The 17,974-nt window shown below is 38.5% G+C and overlaps 2 protein-coding genes across 4 annotated transcripts; one reads left to right on the top strand and one right to left on the bottom strand.

Moving 5' to 3' along the window:
- The first annotated feature begins 1,291 nt into the window (after positions 1-1,291).
- LOC133875954 (dual specificity protein phosphatase PHS1) lies at positions 1,292-7,617 on the top strand. The gene is made up of 11 exons (XM_062314242.1): positions 1,292-1,734; positions 2,004-2,084; positions 2,165-2,307; positions 2,823-3,027; positions 3,429-3,605; positions 3,746-3,906; positions 4,709-5,798; positions 6,088-6,234; positions 6,347-6,574; positions 6,897-7,054; positions 7,139-7,617. Exons 1-11 carry the CDS (start codon positions 1,696-1,698, stop codon positions 7,503-7,505), a joined length of 2,796 nt encoding a protein of 931 aa, XP_062170226.1. The 5' UTR covers positions 1,292-1,695; the 3' UTR covers positions 7,506-7,617.
- A 2,484-nt stretch (positions 7,618-10,101) lies between these two features.
- On the bottom strand, positions 10,102-17,974 carry LOC133875446 (chaperone protein ClpC, chloroplastic). 3 transcript variants are annotated; one of them, XM_062313587.1, is made up of 10 exons: positions 17,817-17,974; positions 16,082-16,675; positions 15,467-15,582; positions 15,227-15,349; positions 14,942-15,127; positions 14,379-14,594; positions 13,305-13,522; positions 12,306-12,381; positions 12,130-12,219; positions 10,102-11,522 (listed from the first exon to the last, which is right to left on the bottom strand). In XM_062313587.1, exons 2-10 carry the CDS (start codon positions 16,656-16,658, stop codon positions 10,353-10,355), a joined length of 2,772 nt encoding a protein of 923 aa, XP_062169571.1. In that variant the 5' UTR covers positions 16,659-16,675; positions 17,817-17,974; the 3' UTR covers positions 10,102-10,352. The 3 variants fall into 3 exon arrangements, with proteins under 3 accessions (XP_062169571.1, XP_062169572.1, XP_062169570.1); XM_062313588.1 differs by having other exon boundaries at positions 17,683-17,939; XM_062313586.1 differs by having other exon boundaries at positions 17,726-17,939.

The following is a 17,974-nucleotide window of genomic DNA, read 5'->3' as shown; positions in this document are numbered from 1 at the left end:
GCCGAATTCCCCAGAAATTCTCCTTGCCATGTTGTCCCATACATAATCTTTAAGGAAAAAAAAGAAAAAGAAATCAAGCATTGAATAGGATTCACATCTAATGGCTGATTTGAACAAAAGATGGATGGGAGATGTACCATAACATAATAACATTTCTCTTCTTTTAAAGATCCAAAAAAAAAAAGAAAAGGCATATGGGATTTTTCTAAATAAGCACTTAAATGACTAAAAATATGGTCTTTTACACACTTTTAGCTATTTATGAGAACTAGAGAATATGTAGGCGAGTATGTTACTATACTTTGAAAGACAAGATTGACTAACCTCGCCGGGCTTGACCATCGGCTATGTTACTGATGCTTTTATTTTTTGTTCAATTACTAAAAACAAACAGACAGAAATTTTCTACAAAATAGGTTTTAGGAGTTGCTATAACTCAATCTCTAAAAAGTGACATGTCATTTAAGTATATGAATGTGATAATTGATCAAAAAATGTTCTTTAACACATTTTTAACATAAAATTTCAGAACCTATAATTTTCATATTTCACTTATTTTTTACATGGAAATTATGGAACCTTTTGCTAGTTAACCAGAAATTAACCTAGTCAACATCATATGAGTAATTTTTTTTTCCTTCTACTCAAATGAGGAAAGGGTTAACATCATATGTGTAATTGGTTACATTTCGGTTTGTTTTAGGTGTACGAAACGACCTCTAAAGTTTTAAACCTAATCCAAATTTAGGTGTATAAATCAGTTTTTAAATTATTCTTTTTTGTGAACATGTATGAGATATGATACATTGACACTCCAAGACATAATTCCTTACCACATTTATTTACATGGCAACTTTTACTTTTACTTTTTTTTTTTTAGAAAAAAAAAAAAAAACCCTAAAGCTAGCTAGGAGACCACATTATCACATAGACAAGATAGTCAAAAGTTGTGGCTTAAAATAGCAAAAGTTCACATCACCGCTACTTTTTTTTCTTTCAATTTGGCCTCCTAAATTGTAAAAGCTGGCTCTGCTCCTGTGTAATTGGATCAACTAATTGTATGTCACCATGTTTCTCTTACGAAATCATAGTGAATGAATTCCCAAACGATGATTGATAACTCTATTTTGATGCAATCATAGTTTTAAAGAAAATAACTCTAATAAAATAACTACTACAACATGCAATACGTGTTAAATTATATATATATATATATATATATATATATATATATTTTTCCCAATCTATTTGAATCCGATTTTTCAATATGAGAGCATGTGCGTATGTGTTTGCTTTCTTTCTCTCTTTCTGTATGTCGGCAGTATAATATATAGTTAAGAGGCTTTCTGATTAAAGAAAGAGGAAGAAAGCAAACGAATTAAGAGAACTCCGTGATCGACATGATTGCTCCGACGCCGGCTAGGCCAAAACGGAACCCCATCTTTCTTCTGCAGAGCCGGTGACCTCCATTCCCACCTGCATCAAGTCGCAGCCTCGCTGTATTGTATTACTTTTAGGTACGACTACGAGCGTGCACTGTGGCCACCACGTCCTTGGTAGTCCCCCTGAAAAAGCGTCACAACTCTCTGTCTCTCTCCTTCCCCTCAAAAAAGCAACTAGTACTGCTTTCCGTTCCTCATCTAAAGTTTGACTTCCCCAACCCAAAAACAAAAAGGAAAAAACAACCTGACAATTATGGCAAAAGAGCAAAGGCTGGACTCTCCCCCTCTCCAGGTAATATTACTAAACAAAAGAAAAACCCCACCAAAATGATAACATCTTGATGCAAAGCATGTGGAAGAGAACTTTTTACAAACACTAAAAGGAAATGTCCATAAGTTTGATCAAGTGATCAATCTTGGTTCATATTCGAAATTGCATCAGATCTCTAGTGTATAACTGCGTGTGGATCTAAGAGGTTTTCATTGCATCTAGACATAGACATATAGACATACCGAGGCTGTTGGATTTGGGTTTTGCTTGCTTATATGTGGGAATTGCAGGACAAGGAGGAAGAGAAGGAAGAACTGGACCCGGCATCCGACGAGCCTGACCCTCCACTGCCCTTAACAGTCACTTCCCGGGTCTGTCACGGATTCAATTGTAAAAATATGTCTTTTTTTTCTTCTAAGATTGCTAAAGAGAAGAATGTGATGAAATGCAGGTATTGTATATGTTGGGAGACATAACGGCGGGGCCGGCATTTAGGTTCAGCCAATGGCTAGATTTGGTTCGTAAACGCAGCGCCAGATATCGCTCCTCTGGCTTCCCCCGCCTCCACTCTATGCCTTCTCTTTCTTCTTCTAGGTAACTCAACTTCCTCTGCATTTTCATTTTCTCCTACTGCCTTTTTTTAGTTTTATTTAGTTATTTGTGTTAGAATTCGATGAGAATGTGATTTTATTTCTGTCGCAGAAGTATTGGGATTTTTGGGGAATGTCACTGACATAAAATAAGAAGAGAAGAATTTGATTTGTGGCAAATGAAGCATTCATTTTTTCAAGAGGCTAATAATGTTCATAGCAAATGTGGGGTTTTCAGGAGCAATGCAGAATTCAAAATTGGAATATTTTATCTTTCTTTGATCTGTAGTATATATTTGATTCTCTTTTTGCCATTTCATATCACTTTCAGTTGTAGCGAGTACACACTACGACTGAGATTACTCAATTAACAAAAAGAGTTACTTGAGACTATTTAACAAATTAGTAATGAACTAGCAATTTTCTCATATTAACTAGTTCTGTCCGTTTCTGTGTTTCGAGATGTGATCTATATATTTTTTTCTTCCTTACGTAGTAGTCATCATGATTGCAATTCAGTGCAGGGGAAGTTATTGTTGATTCAAAGAGTCCTCTGCATCCTGAGCAGACCACAGAGACTAGCTTGTGGGAGAGGCTTGGCAAAGTTGCTATGTTGGACATCGAGTCGAGTTCTTTCTCTTGGGACAGACTTTCTTCACTTCACCACACCGAACATGGTAGTAGCACCGAGCATTCTGAGGATGAAATGAACAAAGCCCTTGAGGTATGTGCATCTGATGAAAAGGATTCTTTCTTTTGTTCCCTAACTTTGTTTGTATAGAGTTTTCTCTTCTACTTTTTTGTTAGTGAAATCCTTGATTTACTTCCCTGGGAATTTGTCGTGGATTGAATTACCAAAACATCCCAACTATTAATAAAAGCTAGTAAAAGGGTACTTTCAGTTAATTCAATCGTGCCACCTCATGCTAGTCCAACTGTATGCCAATCTTTTCTAACTAGAAGAAAGCTATAGCATTTCCATTGTACGAGTTTGCAATATCTAACATGAATTTGTCTTTGTTCCACTTTTTCTTTTTCAATGTTAAAAATTTGAGGAAAAAGTATGTATATAATTGTTAATTTCTTATCTGCTACCTCAACTTCTCTTTAGTTTTGTGCATATAGGTCACTGTGAATTCTGGAGGAGTTGTCTTCTTTGCCCTGTTCAACCAGCCAGGGAATGATGATGCTTCTTCAAAGGAAGCAGCAGCTGTTATAAAGATATCATCATCAAGGATGGCCACACAATCTGAACGCCTTGGCTACGAATTTGCAAAGTGGTTAGGTGTCCGAACCCCACAGGTTATGCCTTCTCACTACTGTAGTTATGAGATATTAACCATCTTAGGCAATCAGACTATCCTTGCCTGAAGTAATTCTATAGGAAATTTCCTTTTTCTAGACTTTCTTTTTTGAAAATGCATTTTATTGGTACAATGTAGGCCAGAGTCATTCATAATTCTAGCCCAGAGTGGCTCCAGATAAGGGAAGCTGCAGAGAAAGCAAAAGATGCAGCAAGTTTAGAAGGAGACGAAGTTGGTGAAATGACTTGTTCAGAACTTTTGGAAGCACTTGAACTAAGCCGATGCCTCTTTTTTATGAGGTGCAACTGGAACTTGGATTAATTGTGAATGAGTTGTTATAGTGTGGCAGCATGGAAGATGTTTCTTTAGCAGGCTAAGACAAATAAATTGCACCTATTAAGTACTTATTGACCTAATTACAGTCTTTTTAAGGGTAGATTCGTTTTGACTCACTTGAGAGACTCCATGCTCTCTATCACGAGCAGGTTAGGTGGTGCTAAAGTTATGTGTTGAGCTGTTTCTTAGTGCACTCTGTCATCAAGGTGGTCTTTTTCTTGATTTTCATTTGAGCTTGAACTAAAAAGAGCACTTTCATGATGTGTATTGTAAAATCAGGAAGTGTCTTCCCAGATAGGGTTAACTGGTTCATGAATCAATTCTCTACATGTGCACAACATAATTAAAAGTTGGAGCCCTAGACAAGTGGTTTTGCTTGCTGGCTTGACATATGCTGGCAACATTTACCCTAGATTTCCCAGATGGAGTTCTCTGCTCCCCTTTTCCATATATCATATTGACAGCCTTATTTTGGATCCTTTAACCTGCTATAGCTGTGTTGGCACTAGAAAATCGTTGATAAAGCAGAGGAATCCTACACTTGGAGAAACAACTGTACACAATACCTATGCTGGTGTCTATGTAACATAGTTGACTGCAATTTGAGGAGGATCTCTTGAATAGAAAAAAGAAAAAGAAAAAGAAAAAAGAGAGGAGAAATCTCTTCATTTCGTAATGAATGGCAATGCGGAATATTTCCTATAAGATGACAATATATATATTTTTAATTTGGTTTCATTGAGACTGAATGCTTGGTTTTTGCAGTTACGTGCATGGATCTCCCTTACTAGAGAGCTCTAGTGCATTTGAGTCACGGGAATATGCTGAAAAAACAGCAGCAGCCCTTGGTAGGGTGTTGATGTTGGACCTTGTCATTAGAAATGAAGATAGGCTCCCTTGTCGTCAGCTCAGATGGCGTGGAAATTCTGCAAATTTTCTGTTGGCTGACAAAATGGCCTCTGCAAATATGGATGTGCTGGATGAAGCATTTGATTCTGCAATCAAGCGATACAGACCAAGGGTGATTAAAGCTCTTCAAAAGGAGAGAAGGGCGACTTCTGTTGACAGCAGATTGAGCCCTCATAATCCAGGATTGGTATCACAGGCCTCTGATCTTTCTGATATCATGGAATCACCAAAATCTAGCGAGATTAGCCTAAGAAGTCAGACATCAGACGAATTAGTTTTTTCTGATTTTCAAATTGTGGCTATTGACTCTGGTGTCCCTCGTCGACCTCCTGCTGGAAAACGTGCAAATGACCAGGCCAATTATCCTAAATTGGTTGAGTTACTACTTAATAGCTCTCAGTACTCCTCGAATCTACTACATGAAATAACAGGAGGGAAATTGGGATCTCCTCCATTAGAGGACGCCAACACAGCATCAGATATATCGGCAAATGAAATGCGTTCCGTTGTTCAAGAATTCCGTAATGGGTTCCGAGCTGCTCTTAGGGATCTGCAGGGGTTTCATATATTCCTACTAACACTTCATCAAAGACTGGACAGCTTGTTACGAGCATTTTTGAACATTATGAATAAAATATCATTAGGGGAGTCTGACAGAGAGGATTTAGTGGTTCCTGAGTCACCTTCACACGCTGCTGGAGCTGTTCATTGGCCATCACTGCCATGTAAGGAACGATTTGTGAATGATAACCATCCAGATTTCAGTGATCCAGAATTGCAGAGAAGTGCTCCAAGGCCGTCAACTTCAGGAAATAGAGAAAGCTTAGACTCCTGTTTTCCCATGTCACGAGAAAGTTGGCATGGAAAGTTTTACAAAGGAAGTGGGGAGCCTGTTCGTAGCCTTCGTTTGACCACAAAGCTGCGTGACTTCCATAAATTTGCCAAGGTTGGTAACTACTTGAAGCAAACTGAATTCTGCTTGATACTTGATATAGTTCTAGTTGAAATTAATTGGTTCATGATATGAAGCTGATACTTGATATAGTTTCCTTTGAATGTAAATAGAAAATATTTTGTATCTATATGCTGATTGACAAATAAACAAATAGATACTAAAAAGAGGAAATGAAATAATATTTTGTATTATGTGATATATTTGAGCTTTTGTTCTGTTTTAAGAATTATTTTGATCTACCTAATCCTTTATTCCTTGATTTTGCTATAACTATGCCCAGATTGATGCTGAGTCAAATAAAGAATTGGAACAGTGGAATGAAATGCTAAGAAATGATGCTGTTAGGCTCTGCCAGGAGAACAATTTCAACACAGGGTTTTTCGAGGGTGGTGATAATAATAGTGTTGTTGATGCTTACGAATTGAAGGTAATATTGTATTTAATTTTTTTATATGCAGACGTGAAATTATTTATTACTTTTGTTGATATGAGAACAATTTCCCCCTCCCTTTTCTTTCTCTCTCTAATGTAACTTTCAGGTCAGACTAGAGCATATTCTGGAGAGAATTGCATTGATATCTGAGGCTGCAAATACAGAGAAGCCGTCTTCAATTACAAGTAGCCTGTTCATTGGTGGGTCCTTGGCTGCAAGATCTGCATTCACACTGCAGCATTTAGGAATTACTCATATATTGTGTTTGTGCTCAAATGAAATTGGACAGTCAGATTCTCAGTATCCTGAACTATTTAAATACAAAAATTTTTCTGTAAGGGCCCTTTCCTTGCTTCTCTATTCCAATTTTTGGTCCAAATAATGTTACTGGCTCATTTTGCATCCAGCTAGATGCTGCTCTCTATCCCACTAAATACAAAAAAAGTACAAAATAAAAAAATCTTTTCTTGTTGACCCGTGTTCAATATATGACGCTTGCTGATATAATATGAAGTTTTAATGTATTTTAAGAAGCTTCGGTTTTGTGTGTCAGTAAGATCAGAGGCTAATTCAAAGTCTATGTTGATTATAGAACTCGATTTCCAGATGATGTATTGAAACTGCTTTTTAATGATTGACTACCAACCTTTAAACAGATACTTGACAGTGAAGATACAAATATTGGCAGTATCTTTGAAGAAGCTTCCGATTTTATTGATCATGTTGAACAAGTAGGCGGGAGAGTTCTAGTGCATTGCTTTGAAGGGAGAAGTAGAAGTGCCACGTTGGTGATAGCTTACTTGATGCTCAGGAAGTAAGTGAAAATTACTTCCTGCATGTTCTCTCGTTGTTTGAAATAAAATACGATTGTTGAAGGCTCTTCTTTTCTGTGATGCAGGAACTTAACGCTGTTAGAAGCATGGAATGCCCTCAAACGAGTTCACCGCCGAGCACAGCCCAATGACGGGTTTGCCAAGATCCTTTTAGATCTGGACCGGAATCTGCATGGGAAGGTTTCCATGGAGTGGCAACAACGAAAGCCGATGATGAAGGTTTGCCCCATTTGTGGGAAGAACGCCGGTCTGAGCAGCAGCTCACTCAAGCTTCATTTGCAGAAATCACACAAGAAGCTGTCATCAGGGAGCGTGGACAGTGCCATGACTATGGAAATTCAAAAGGTTTTGACGGCGCTCAAAATTAGCAGAGGGGGAAGTGTCAGCCCTACACAGAGGCAGTCTCATTCAATAATGGATGAATCGGACTAGCAAGCCTTTATATCAGAGCAGGCGAAACTGTGGAGATTAGGATATGTTTGTTTGTGTCTTTGTTTTATATCTTGGTTTTTTTTTTTTTTTTTTTTTTTTTTTTTTTTTTTTTTTTTTTTTTTTCCACACATACATTAACAAACATCTCAAACACTCTTCAAAATAGCTGGAAATACTATTTTTTTTTTTTTAGATACGTGAAAAAGAAAATACATCAACTAGGGTCAGGCGACCCAAAAATAAACACTATAAATACAAGTACGCGGAGGCAATGCTTCCGAAGATGTTGGCCTAATGTGTCTTGGCACAAATGCTAAGAAACCCCACTAGTGAAGGTTGTTAAAGGTATAATCGGTCTCAAAAACCGTAACACCAATTTCGTAATAATTATATGGGAAATACACAGCAAAACACTCGGAAATACAAAACAGGGAGAATAAAAACAACACAACATCTTGAATTCGTCAGGGAAGGGGCTGGGAGTAGCCAGTGCCGGCGTGTGTAGACCACGGGTCAACACTGGCAGACCTCTCCCAAGCCGTGAACGCTGCAGGCGACTGAAAACCACCAACAGCATAGGCGGGGATGGTGGGGAGGAGGAACGTTGACATCACGTGCCAGCGAGTGAGATTCACTTACTGGTGCATACAAGACACGCTCTGGTGCGTGGGTATCCGGAGGGGATGCGACTGGTGTCGGTAGAATAGGAGGACAGTGGCGATCACAATGGAGAGGAGTGTGTAGTGCTGAGGCTGAAGGAGGAGCAGAGATCTAGGTTTAAAAACTTCAACCTTTGATCCACACCAAACCTAACAGAAAACATGATGGAGAGCACGGTGGAGGATGGAGAAGACCCATGAAAGCTTCGTTGATAGGTAGAAAAGCAAAGAAACGGACATGGATAAGGCTAGAGCAAGCTCCAACAAGATAAGGGCCTCATCGGCAGTAGAAGCATGGGAAATAAGGGGGAGAAGAGGAGGAAAGGGAGGGGAGGGAAAATGGAGGAGAGAGAACGGAGAAAAGAGATTTTGCAAAGAAAATATGATTTATAGTAGGAAATGCTATTGAATGAGGGAAAAGTATACATACCCCCCTCAAACTACTATCTTATTGTCGATGTCTCTCCCAAAATAAAATAAAATATTGATCGAGTCAATATCCGTTCTAAACTAGCAAAAATTGTTAATGTCCTCCGAATGACAAATATTCTTCATTCAACTAAAAACTTAAACTCAGTACTCGTTATGTACAGTAAATCATAGATCTAGGTTCTGTTCTTTTCTTCTTCTTTTTCTTAATTTTACAGTCATCATGATAATCTGAACATCCTAGCTTTTTCTGGCCTTCATGGCCACAAGTTCAATTGCTTCAATGGGCATACAGACGTACAAAATTCACTTGGAAAAGACCAAAATCACAGCGTCAGATGATACTCCTGGAAATGCCGGTACGAATTTGTGATTGATTTCATGTCTGAGATCTTATTGAAGAAGAAAAAGAAACATCACCCCTTGAGCTTCTTTATATCTATGAGACTACCATTTCTGGTTTTTCCGTCCAGCTCGAATCCTTGAAACAGCTCAACGGCTTTCTATTCCTCATGAAATACTAAGCCTCCACGCCACGCACACCCCTCAGTTCCTTTGGCCAAAGAATGTCTTATTAGAAAAAAAAAAATTGCACTCATTTTTGTTTTTCTGACCGGCTTTTAGGAGGATATTGGCAATTTTTTATATATTTTTTACTGGCTTCGGAGAGGACATCGACAATTTTTTATCCGTTATTCTATGTCAGATCTTATTTTTACTTGTCCCAACTTTTTCGTGTCGTCGACGGTGTGTTTTTGGCCAGATTTTCATCGTCTTTTTCTTTGATTTTTTAAGCCAGATCTACACACTTCCGCCGACTTCTGCTAGACATGCGCCACCCAGCCGCGTTCCCCATCGTCCTCCACTCCTGTTGCCAAAAGCATCAGTCGTGTTGGTCATCGGAGCTTTGCGCGTGATCATCACATATTAGGGAGCCTTTGCTCTTTGGCATCACACGCCGCTTTTCCAGCAATTTGCAGCTTTCCGGCCATCTTCCTTGTCGTTGGCGTGGCCATCTTCCTTGTCATTGGCATGGTATTTTTTCTGGCTGTGCGATCTTCTTCACATGCTCTGTTAATGTCGGATCTTTTGCCGATTTTTTCCTTTAGTTAGATCCGCATGCTGCCTTTTTGATGCATGGATATTATTGGACTTTTTTACTTTTTAGCGTAAATCAACCCTCTTTTAATTCTAGTAGTGGTGCTTATTTGTTAAGAGTGGCTTCCAACGTTTGTTCTTATAATCTTTGAGCGTTTTTAGGTAGTTTGCTCTCAAATCAAAAATTAGTTCTGATTTTGTGTTTATGGAGTCTTTGTACACCTTAACCACTATAATCGGACCTTTGGATCCCCTTTTTTATCTGAATGCAGGTACTCTTTGTTTAAAAAAAAAAAAAAAAAAACCCTTAAAACTACCCGGCAGGAGGAAATGGAAAGAGATGTATCCTAAAATGAAAAAAATTAATGGCGACCAAGAATTCATTCATCAGTCTAAGTAATAGCAGATGATTTAATAAGAAAATCTAGATCCTTCATTACGGCCGGCAATCACAATTCTACCAGCACCCTTTGAATGCTTTTTGAAGGCTAACAACTAGTAGAGCCTAGAAACAGCAACAAATTGCTCGACAGCTTCCACTTTGCACTTACAACTTTCAAGTAGTCTTTTCTTTCAAGAAAAATAGACTACAACTATGATTCAAAAGAAAACAAGTACAAACATCATATCGGAATAAGTTGGTGAATGAGAATAAAGAGGCCTACTTTAGTGCCAACTGCTCAGGAGCACCGGTGCTGCCATTGAGCACTGTCACATTGCCATCTGAATCAACGTCCACAATAACTGAATCACCCTCTTTGATCTCTCTTGCAAGCATCTTCTCTGCCATGCTGTCCTCCAGAAGTCTCATTATGGCTCTTCTCAGAGGCCTCGCCCCATAGCTCGGATTATATCCTTCATCCACCACTCTATCCCTGAACCTCTCTGTCACTTGAAGCTCTATTTCTTTGGTCTTCAGCCTCTCAAACACCTCTTTCAGCATAATATCTGCTATCTCCTTTACCTCCAGCTTTGTCAGCTGCCTAAAGACAATCATCTCATCCAATCTGTTTAGAAACTCTGGCCTGAAATACTGTTTCAATTCCTCAGTGACCAAGCTCTTAATACGATTATAACTGCTGTCCTTCTCATCATAATCCAGGTCAAATCCTATCCGGCGGCCTCCTTTCTCAATTACACTACTTCCCACATTTGATGTCATTATCAGAAGAGTGTTCTTGAAGTCCACAGTTCTGCCCTTGCTATCTGTCAACCTTCCATCCTCAAGAATTTGAAGCATCATGTTAAATACGTCAGGATGGGCCTTCTCGATCTCATCAAAGAGTACCACTGTATAAGGACGGCGCCTAACAGCCTCAGTCAGCTGACCTCCCTCGGTGTAACCAACATAACCAGGGGGTGAACCAATGAGTTTGGAAACTGTGTGTCTTTCCATAAACTCACTCATATCCAGCCTAATCATGGCCTCTTCAGAGCCAAAGTAGTATGCAGCCAATGCTTTTGCAAGTTCGGACTTCCCTACACCAGTTGGACCAGAAAAGATGAAGCTGGCAATCGGACGGTTGGGATTCTTGAGTCCAACACGGGCTCGACGAATAGCACGACTAATGGCTTTGACTGCCTCATCTTGACCAATGACACGCTTGTGGAGGGTCTCTTCCATCTTCAGGAGGCGGTCAGATTCATCTGTTGACACTTTCTCAACAGGAATGCCAGTCCAAGAGGAGACAATATGTTGAATATCCACCTCAGTCACCAGAGGACCTACATCCCCAGCCTCAGTCTCTGCCTTGGTCATTTCCTTGCCTTTGTCCACAAGAGCTGATATCTGTGCCTTGAGGTCCATTTCTCTATCCCGTAACTCTCCAGCCTGTTCAAGATTTTCAATTGTTTGTAAGCTCAGGTAAGCCAGTAGATGAGAAACTAAGAAGGTTTTATGACTTAGAAGACAAGAAACTAAGAAGGTTTTATGACATATAAATCTCAAATATTCCATAAGTGTGACAATCATTTATATGGAAATACATTTAGGCAACGGTCAATATGCGGAATGGCTATTCCATTAGAAAAATGGAATACCTTCTATTGAAAATGGACAAAAGTTGAATGAAATCGCCTTGGAATAACCATTCTCATGGTCCATGAGGGAATAACTATTTCAAGTGTTAAGAGTATATGTATACTCTAACACCAGGGCTATTTTTGTTCCACCTTCTTCCATTCTTAACAAGGCTATTCATTTTTCCTAATAGAATAACCATTCCGCATACCAAACGTATCCTTAAACTATTCAGCATCTATCAGACATTCACTATGCTTACAAACCATGATATAATCTCAATTCTGGACATATTACAATGATCATATTTTCAATTTGGTTCACATTTCAGGGAAATAGTTGCAATATGCACGGTCATCTAAAATCTCAACTATGCAAAAAAATGCAGAAGTACTAAACCACAAAGATAACTTTGTACCTTCTCAAAGTCTTGGCTGCGAACAGCTTCATGCTTCTCCTTTGTGATCTGCCTGAGCTCTTTCTCAAGTTCTCTAGCTTCTTCTGGTAGCTGCAAAGAACATATCACATCAAGAGTCAACATAAAACGAGTGGAAGACAGGATGGATGGTGGCGGAAATGATATACACGCCATACCTGTGCATGACGGAGACGAACCCGAGAACCAGCTTCATCAACCAAATCAATTGCTTTATCAGGCAGAAAACGGTCACTGAAGTGTAGAGAATAATGTCAAAAATAAAATAAAATTTTAAAAAAAAATGTCCAACACAAATTTATTTTCTTCCATTATGCTATACAATTCACTGACAGGATATTCCTAAGCATAACTGACAATCAACTCCAATACCATCAATCCTTTTTGTTACAGGTACACCTCAGAAAAAATTGAGAATTTGAGGTCCTTAATTTGGTTGACAACCTCCACAATCATTACAAGCATACAGTATAAATCATAAAATAAGGTATATTCCCCTAAAAGTTCTCTAAAATTGTCAACTCAAGTCGTGTTCCATATTTGATATTTGTTTTTAGAGTAACAGTAAACAGCAGGGACCTATCATTCAGGCTACTTATCTCCGCCATAAGGCCCAACATAACATGGCAGTTCACTACAAGAATCCAGATTAAAACAATAAAATAGAGTGCAGTCAGCCCCTTGTGACCTCACCACATCAATCGAGAAGAAAACATATTCTGTAAGTAACTCTCATAAGCACATGCTAGTAATAATACCTCCCACAAAGCTTGACATAGCTTCTGGAGAGAGAGAAGAGAAAAGGGAGACTGAGGCAAGGACAATGTTGTTCAAATGCTAAAAATATGAAGTACAGCAGAAAAGCTGTCTAGCAAGCAGTTGGGCATATTGGAGGAATTCCAAAACTAATTTTCTTTCAATTAATGCTCCAATAGAAATGCCACATCAGATATTTAATGTACTTGCTAAAATCGGTGCTGCTTCAATTCATCAGCGGGTGTCTCAATTAAACATATAACAATCTTCATGACAAACATCATACTGAATTATGGTATTTCATTTGCAGCAACTTTTCAGTGGCAGTAAAATCATATTTAAGAATGAAAGCGCAGAACACGATGCTAATCCAAAATGGAATTATTCTAAAGATCAGAAACCTGATGTACTGGTAGGACAGCTGTGCAGCAGCCACTAGTGCTTCGTCTGTGTATCGGAGCTTGTGATGAATTTCATAGCGCTCCCGTAGCCCCTTCAAAATTTGTATGGTTTCATCAACAGTTGGTTCCGGCACTTTGACTGGCTGGAACCGTCTTTCCAACGCTGGGTCCTTCTCAATATGCTTTCTGTATTCGTCTAGTGTAGTGGCACCAATGCACTGCACCAAAAGACATGAAACTGACCAACTGAGACTTTGTGCTATACATCGAAGATATAAATTAGTAAGCTAATTTGAACATACTAATAGAGATGGGAAGGAAGCGCATAGTAACTAGTTCAATCTGACTGTAGTTAAATCTCCTGTAATAGTTGAAGTTCGCGATACTTCACCTTTTGCACTCAATGCAAAAGACAAAAACAAGTCCTAGCAAAGAAAAAACAAATCCCAACAAATGTGATGATAAGCTAATTTGACCACACTGACAGACTTGGAAGGAAGCTCAATTGTGACTAGTTCAATTTGAGTGGAGTTAAATCTCCTATAATAATTGATGTTCGCGAGACTTCTATTTCACCTTTGCAATCAATCAGAATGGCAAAAACGGATAATCATATTATAGACTTTTTTTTTTAAAAAAAAAAAAAATCCCAACAGCAGTAATGATCAGTCTCTGGCTCCATCATGTATGGTAGTATGTCAAGCAAACATATCATCTATATGAATATAAACTCTGACAATCTGGAAACCCAAACCAGTTCTAGCACCATAGCAAAGGAAAAGCCCAGTGCTCCACACAAGGCATGGGCTCTAGCACCATAGCAAAGCAAATCAGAAAAGTATAACTACAACATCTACACAAGATAGGCACCAATGAAGAAGTTGGCAATGACTTAAATAGTCAACATAAAGTCAATCTGAAGCTTAAGCCTATATAAGATACAGGTAATGGAGATCACCAATTTCTAGTTGCTTCCTCAAATAGATAATATATAGCACCCGAGAAGCCAAACCTATTGGAGGAACTTGATAAATAAAGAAACAAAGTCGATACATTCATTGACTTCCCATGTACCTGCAGTTCACCTCTTGCAAGAGCCGGTTTCAATATGTTTGCAGCATCAATTGCTCCTTCTGCTGCTCCTGCTCCAATTAAAGTGTGAACCTCATCAATAAAGAGTATTATCTCATCGCTTTGTTTGATTTCCTCCATTAGCTTCTTTAATCTCTCCTCAAACTCTCCACGATATTTTGTGCCAGCAACAAGAAGACCCATATCCAAGGTTATAACCTAAATTATACAAAGAAAAAAAACATATATAATACATTGTTTTCATGATAATGAGGAAATCAAAAGCAAGGTTAGCTTCTTGAACTGTTCTGCCTATGTATCAACAAATTTCTATGAATCTAGTACCCAACTCCATTAATTCATAAAATATCAAATTAAAAAACTAATATGCTTTCTACACAAACCACTTATACATAGGCCAAAGAAATTGCAGTCTTAACATGCTAAGGTGAACATGTTGAACTACATTTCTAGTTGTGCTCCACACCAAATACCCTAATCTTAATGTTTTTTTTTTTTTGAATGAATAATCTTAATGTTGTTAAGATCTAAGTGGGAACACTCACCTTCTTCCCCTCTATTGTTTCAGGAACATCACCAGTTGCAATTCTTTGGGCAAGTCCTTCAGCAATTGCTGTTTTTCCCACACCAGGTTCTCCAATAAGACATGGATTGTTTTTAGTCCGCCGGCCCAAAATTTGGGTGACACGTTCTATTTGTTGTTGCCTTCCAACAACAGGATCCAATTTACCCTGGAAAAGCAAGAGATGAGATTAGAAACTACCCTCTATATGAAAAAGTAGCACAATCATGATATATCAGAAACGAAATGAATGAGTTGTATAAACTACCTCCTCTGCTAACTTAGTCAGATTAGTCCCATATTCCTCCAGCGTTGGCATCTTATTGCCACTGCTGCCTCCTCCAACACCAGCACCAACAGCTTCTGTGCTCTCACCAACCATACGAATAACCTGCTCATTCCAGTTAAAGTTTTCTCACAGTTAATTTTTCTTTTTGGAATAATAGTCAGGGAATTCCCACAAAACAAACAAAAATGTGTTTGATGTAAATGAACATGTAATGCTTGCCTGGGTGCGGATGTTACTTGGGTCAGCACCTAAATTTTCAAGAACACGAGCTGCTACACCCTCACCCTCGCGAAGCAGTCCCAGAAGCAAGTGCTCCGATCCAATATAGTTATGGCCTGAGAAATTCATGAAATGAGTCGTTTTCAGAAAGCTCAGAATTATTCTAGATAAGCCAGTATTTACTAATCACGAAATTACCTAGAAAACCCTAAACCCCATTAGAGGATCAATTTAAGAAAGGGGTAATATGTTCCTGACACATACAATTACAATTGAGCTATTAGTTCCCAAAAATTATATTACTTTTCCATTTGGTATAATCATGTTAACAGCTGACAATTTCTGCATGATTGCACATCAAAAAAAATGTTTCATACACAAGTTAAGGTTTTACAAATTGAATAATAGCAGATTGACTCATTGAGGTTAAGGTTGACGAACAAAACCACATCCATTGCCGCAATTACATACAAAAATCACTGGAATTGAAACAGGGGCTAAAAGAAATTATAACAATTTTTGTATTAAAAAATAAAATAAATAAATTCCGTAAAAGTCGCTTGTGACAAGATCTAAAGGTGTTATAAGACACCCGAAGGAAGAAAAAAATGCTACCAAGTTGGCGGGCCTCCTCCAGAGAGAGTTCCAAAACACGCTTTGCACGAGGAGTGAATGGAATTTCCACAGCAACAAATCCACTACCCCTTCCAATTATCTTTTCCACCTCTACACGTGCATCTTTAAGATTGATTCCCATGGATTTAAGAACCTTAGCAGCAATGCCAGTGCCTTCACCAATCAGACCCAACAAGATCTGCTCTGTGCCAACAAAATTATGACCAAGCCGTCTCGCTTCCTCTTGCGCAAGCATAATTACTTTAATTGCTTTTTCTGTGAAGCGCTCAAACATTGCTCTTGCTACACATCTGCTACCCCTTCCTCGCAGAGAACTGATTGAAATTGACACCTTAGAAAGAAAATCTAGCTCAGGTCTCATCATAGTATCTAAAGCATTAAGACTTCGCAATCCTGAGAAGCCTGTCATTCTCAATCCTGGTGCTTGTAAACTAGACATCATTCTGACAGACCTTTTCTCTTTTTCAGATCCTTTAGATAGGCTAGACCTCTGGCTAGCTCTTAAACAAGGAATACTAGTATGAGTAGATGTTGATTGAACCAAAAGCCTAGCCATGATGCCGAACCACTACCCTGCATTTGGTGACGACACATGTCAGTCGACAATTTCACACGCTCATGCACACACACAGGAATAGAGAGAAGACGAAAGAACATATTTTCGGAATTCCAAATTTCCAAGAAAACTTTCACGATATAGAATATAGGATCCAACAGGCAGTCTGTTTAATAATGATTTGCGTTAAACTAACATGAATATCAGCTTTCCTCCAAAATATAATATGAGAATACAAACACTGCTCATAGTTCATGATTAGCAACCAAAACTCTTTTTGACAAATTGTAAGCTTATGCCATCAACAAAGTAATTAACTACAACGCCATAATAGAACCAGTTAAAACACATCAAACCTCACAGAAACTTACTGTTTAAGCACACCAGACTATGGTCAAGAAAAGGTAAGCAGTGATAAGGAACTGCGATCAATATGTTACAGAGTTCGCGTACTAGCCTTATGCAACATACTACCTTAACTCATGATTTTCAAAAAGGGGTCCTAGGAAATGATGATGGAAAATGCCAACAATGATGTTACACTGTAAGTAACAGATAAAGATAAACACCGTATAGATGAATAACAGAGATTTTAACCAACAAATTTATAAGCAAACATGTGCAGGCACTCAATCCAGTAAAGTTATTAGGCATTAACGACCACATAAGGAGTCTCTGCAGCTCAGGTGCACTCCAAGTTCCAAATCAAACAAGAAACAACTCTAAATCAATAGTTAGATCATGTGGCTCACGGTAACAACATACTTGTGAAAATAGCAAAGTTCGTCGAACGCAATGAATAGATGTAATTACAAACAATCTCATAAATAGAGCAAAATTAAATTCGAACAAAAGAAGCACACACCAAAGAGCAAACGTGTAAAACGGTAAACAAAGCTCAAATATCTACACAGATAGAGATATAACCAACAACATGAAGAAAACCCTAAAATTCCGAGGCCGAGAAAGGATCCAATTAACAAAGAGACAAAGACACAACCAAAGCCCTAATTCTGAAACGCACCGAATGAAGCAACCAACAACCCCCAGATTGATAAAACTCTCACCTTAAACCCTCTCAATGAAGTTCAAAAATTAATCTTTTCGATGAAAAAAGGAAACGAAAATTTGATATCAGAGAGAGAGAGAGAGAGAGACCTAAAACGTGTGTTTCTGTTTGGGCAGAGAGAAAAGGGAGAGGCAGGGAGAGGCCCTTTTCCCAAATGGATTGGTCGGCCAAGGTGAGAGAGAAAATAGAGATGAGGTTCGCGATTTGAGTGAAGCTACCAGCTCTTTTTATCAACGACGGTCCATCA

This window comes from Alnus glutinosa, chromosome 8, assembly GCF_958979055.1.
Source record: "Alnus glutinosa chromosome 8, dhAlnGlut1.1, whole genome shotgun sequence".
Classification (NCBI taxonomy): Eukaryota; Viridiplantae; Streptophyta; class Magnoliopsida; order Fagales; family Betulaceae; genus Alnus; species Alnus glutinosa.
This window is presented reverse-complemented; position numbering and strand designations above follow the sequence as displayed.

Excerpts from the sequence above, each read along its gene's own strand:
- LOC133875954 (XM_062314242.1), top strand. The coding sequence starts at position 1,696 with ATGGCAAAAGAGCAAAGGCTGGACTCTCCCCCTCTCCAG. Across the intron at positions 6,575-6,896 it reads TTAAATACAAAAATTTTTCT|ATACTTGACAGTGAAGATAC; the intron begins GTAAGGGCCCTT and ends ACCTTTAAACAG. Across the intron at positions 7,055-7,138 it reads GCTTACTTGATGCTCAGGAA|GAACTTAACGCTGTTAGAAG; the intron begins GTAAGTGAAAAT and ends TCTGTGATGCAG.
- LOC133875446 (XM_062313587.1), bottom strand. The coding sequence starts at position 16,658 with ATGGCTAGGCTTTTGGTTCAATCAACATCTACTCATACTAGTATTCCT. Across the intron at positions 15,128-15,226 it reads TGACTAAGTTAGCAGAGGAG|GGTAAATTGGATCCTGTTGT; the intron begins GTAGTTTATACA and ends TTGCTTTTCCAG. Across the intron at positions 11,523-12,129 it reads GCAGCCAAGACTTTGAGAAG|GCTGGAGAGTTACGGGATAG; the intron begins GTACAAAGTTAT and ends AATCTTGAACAG.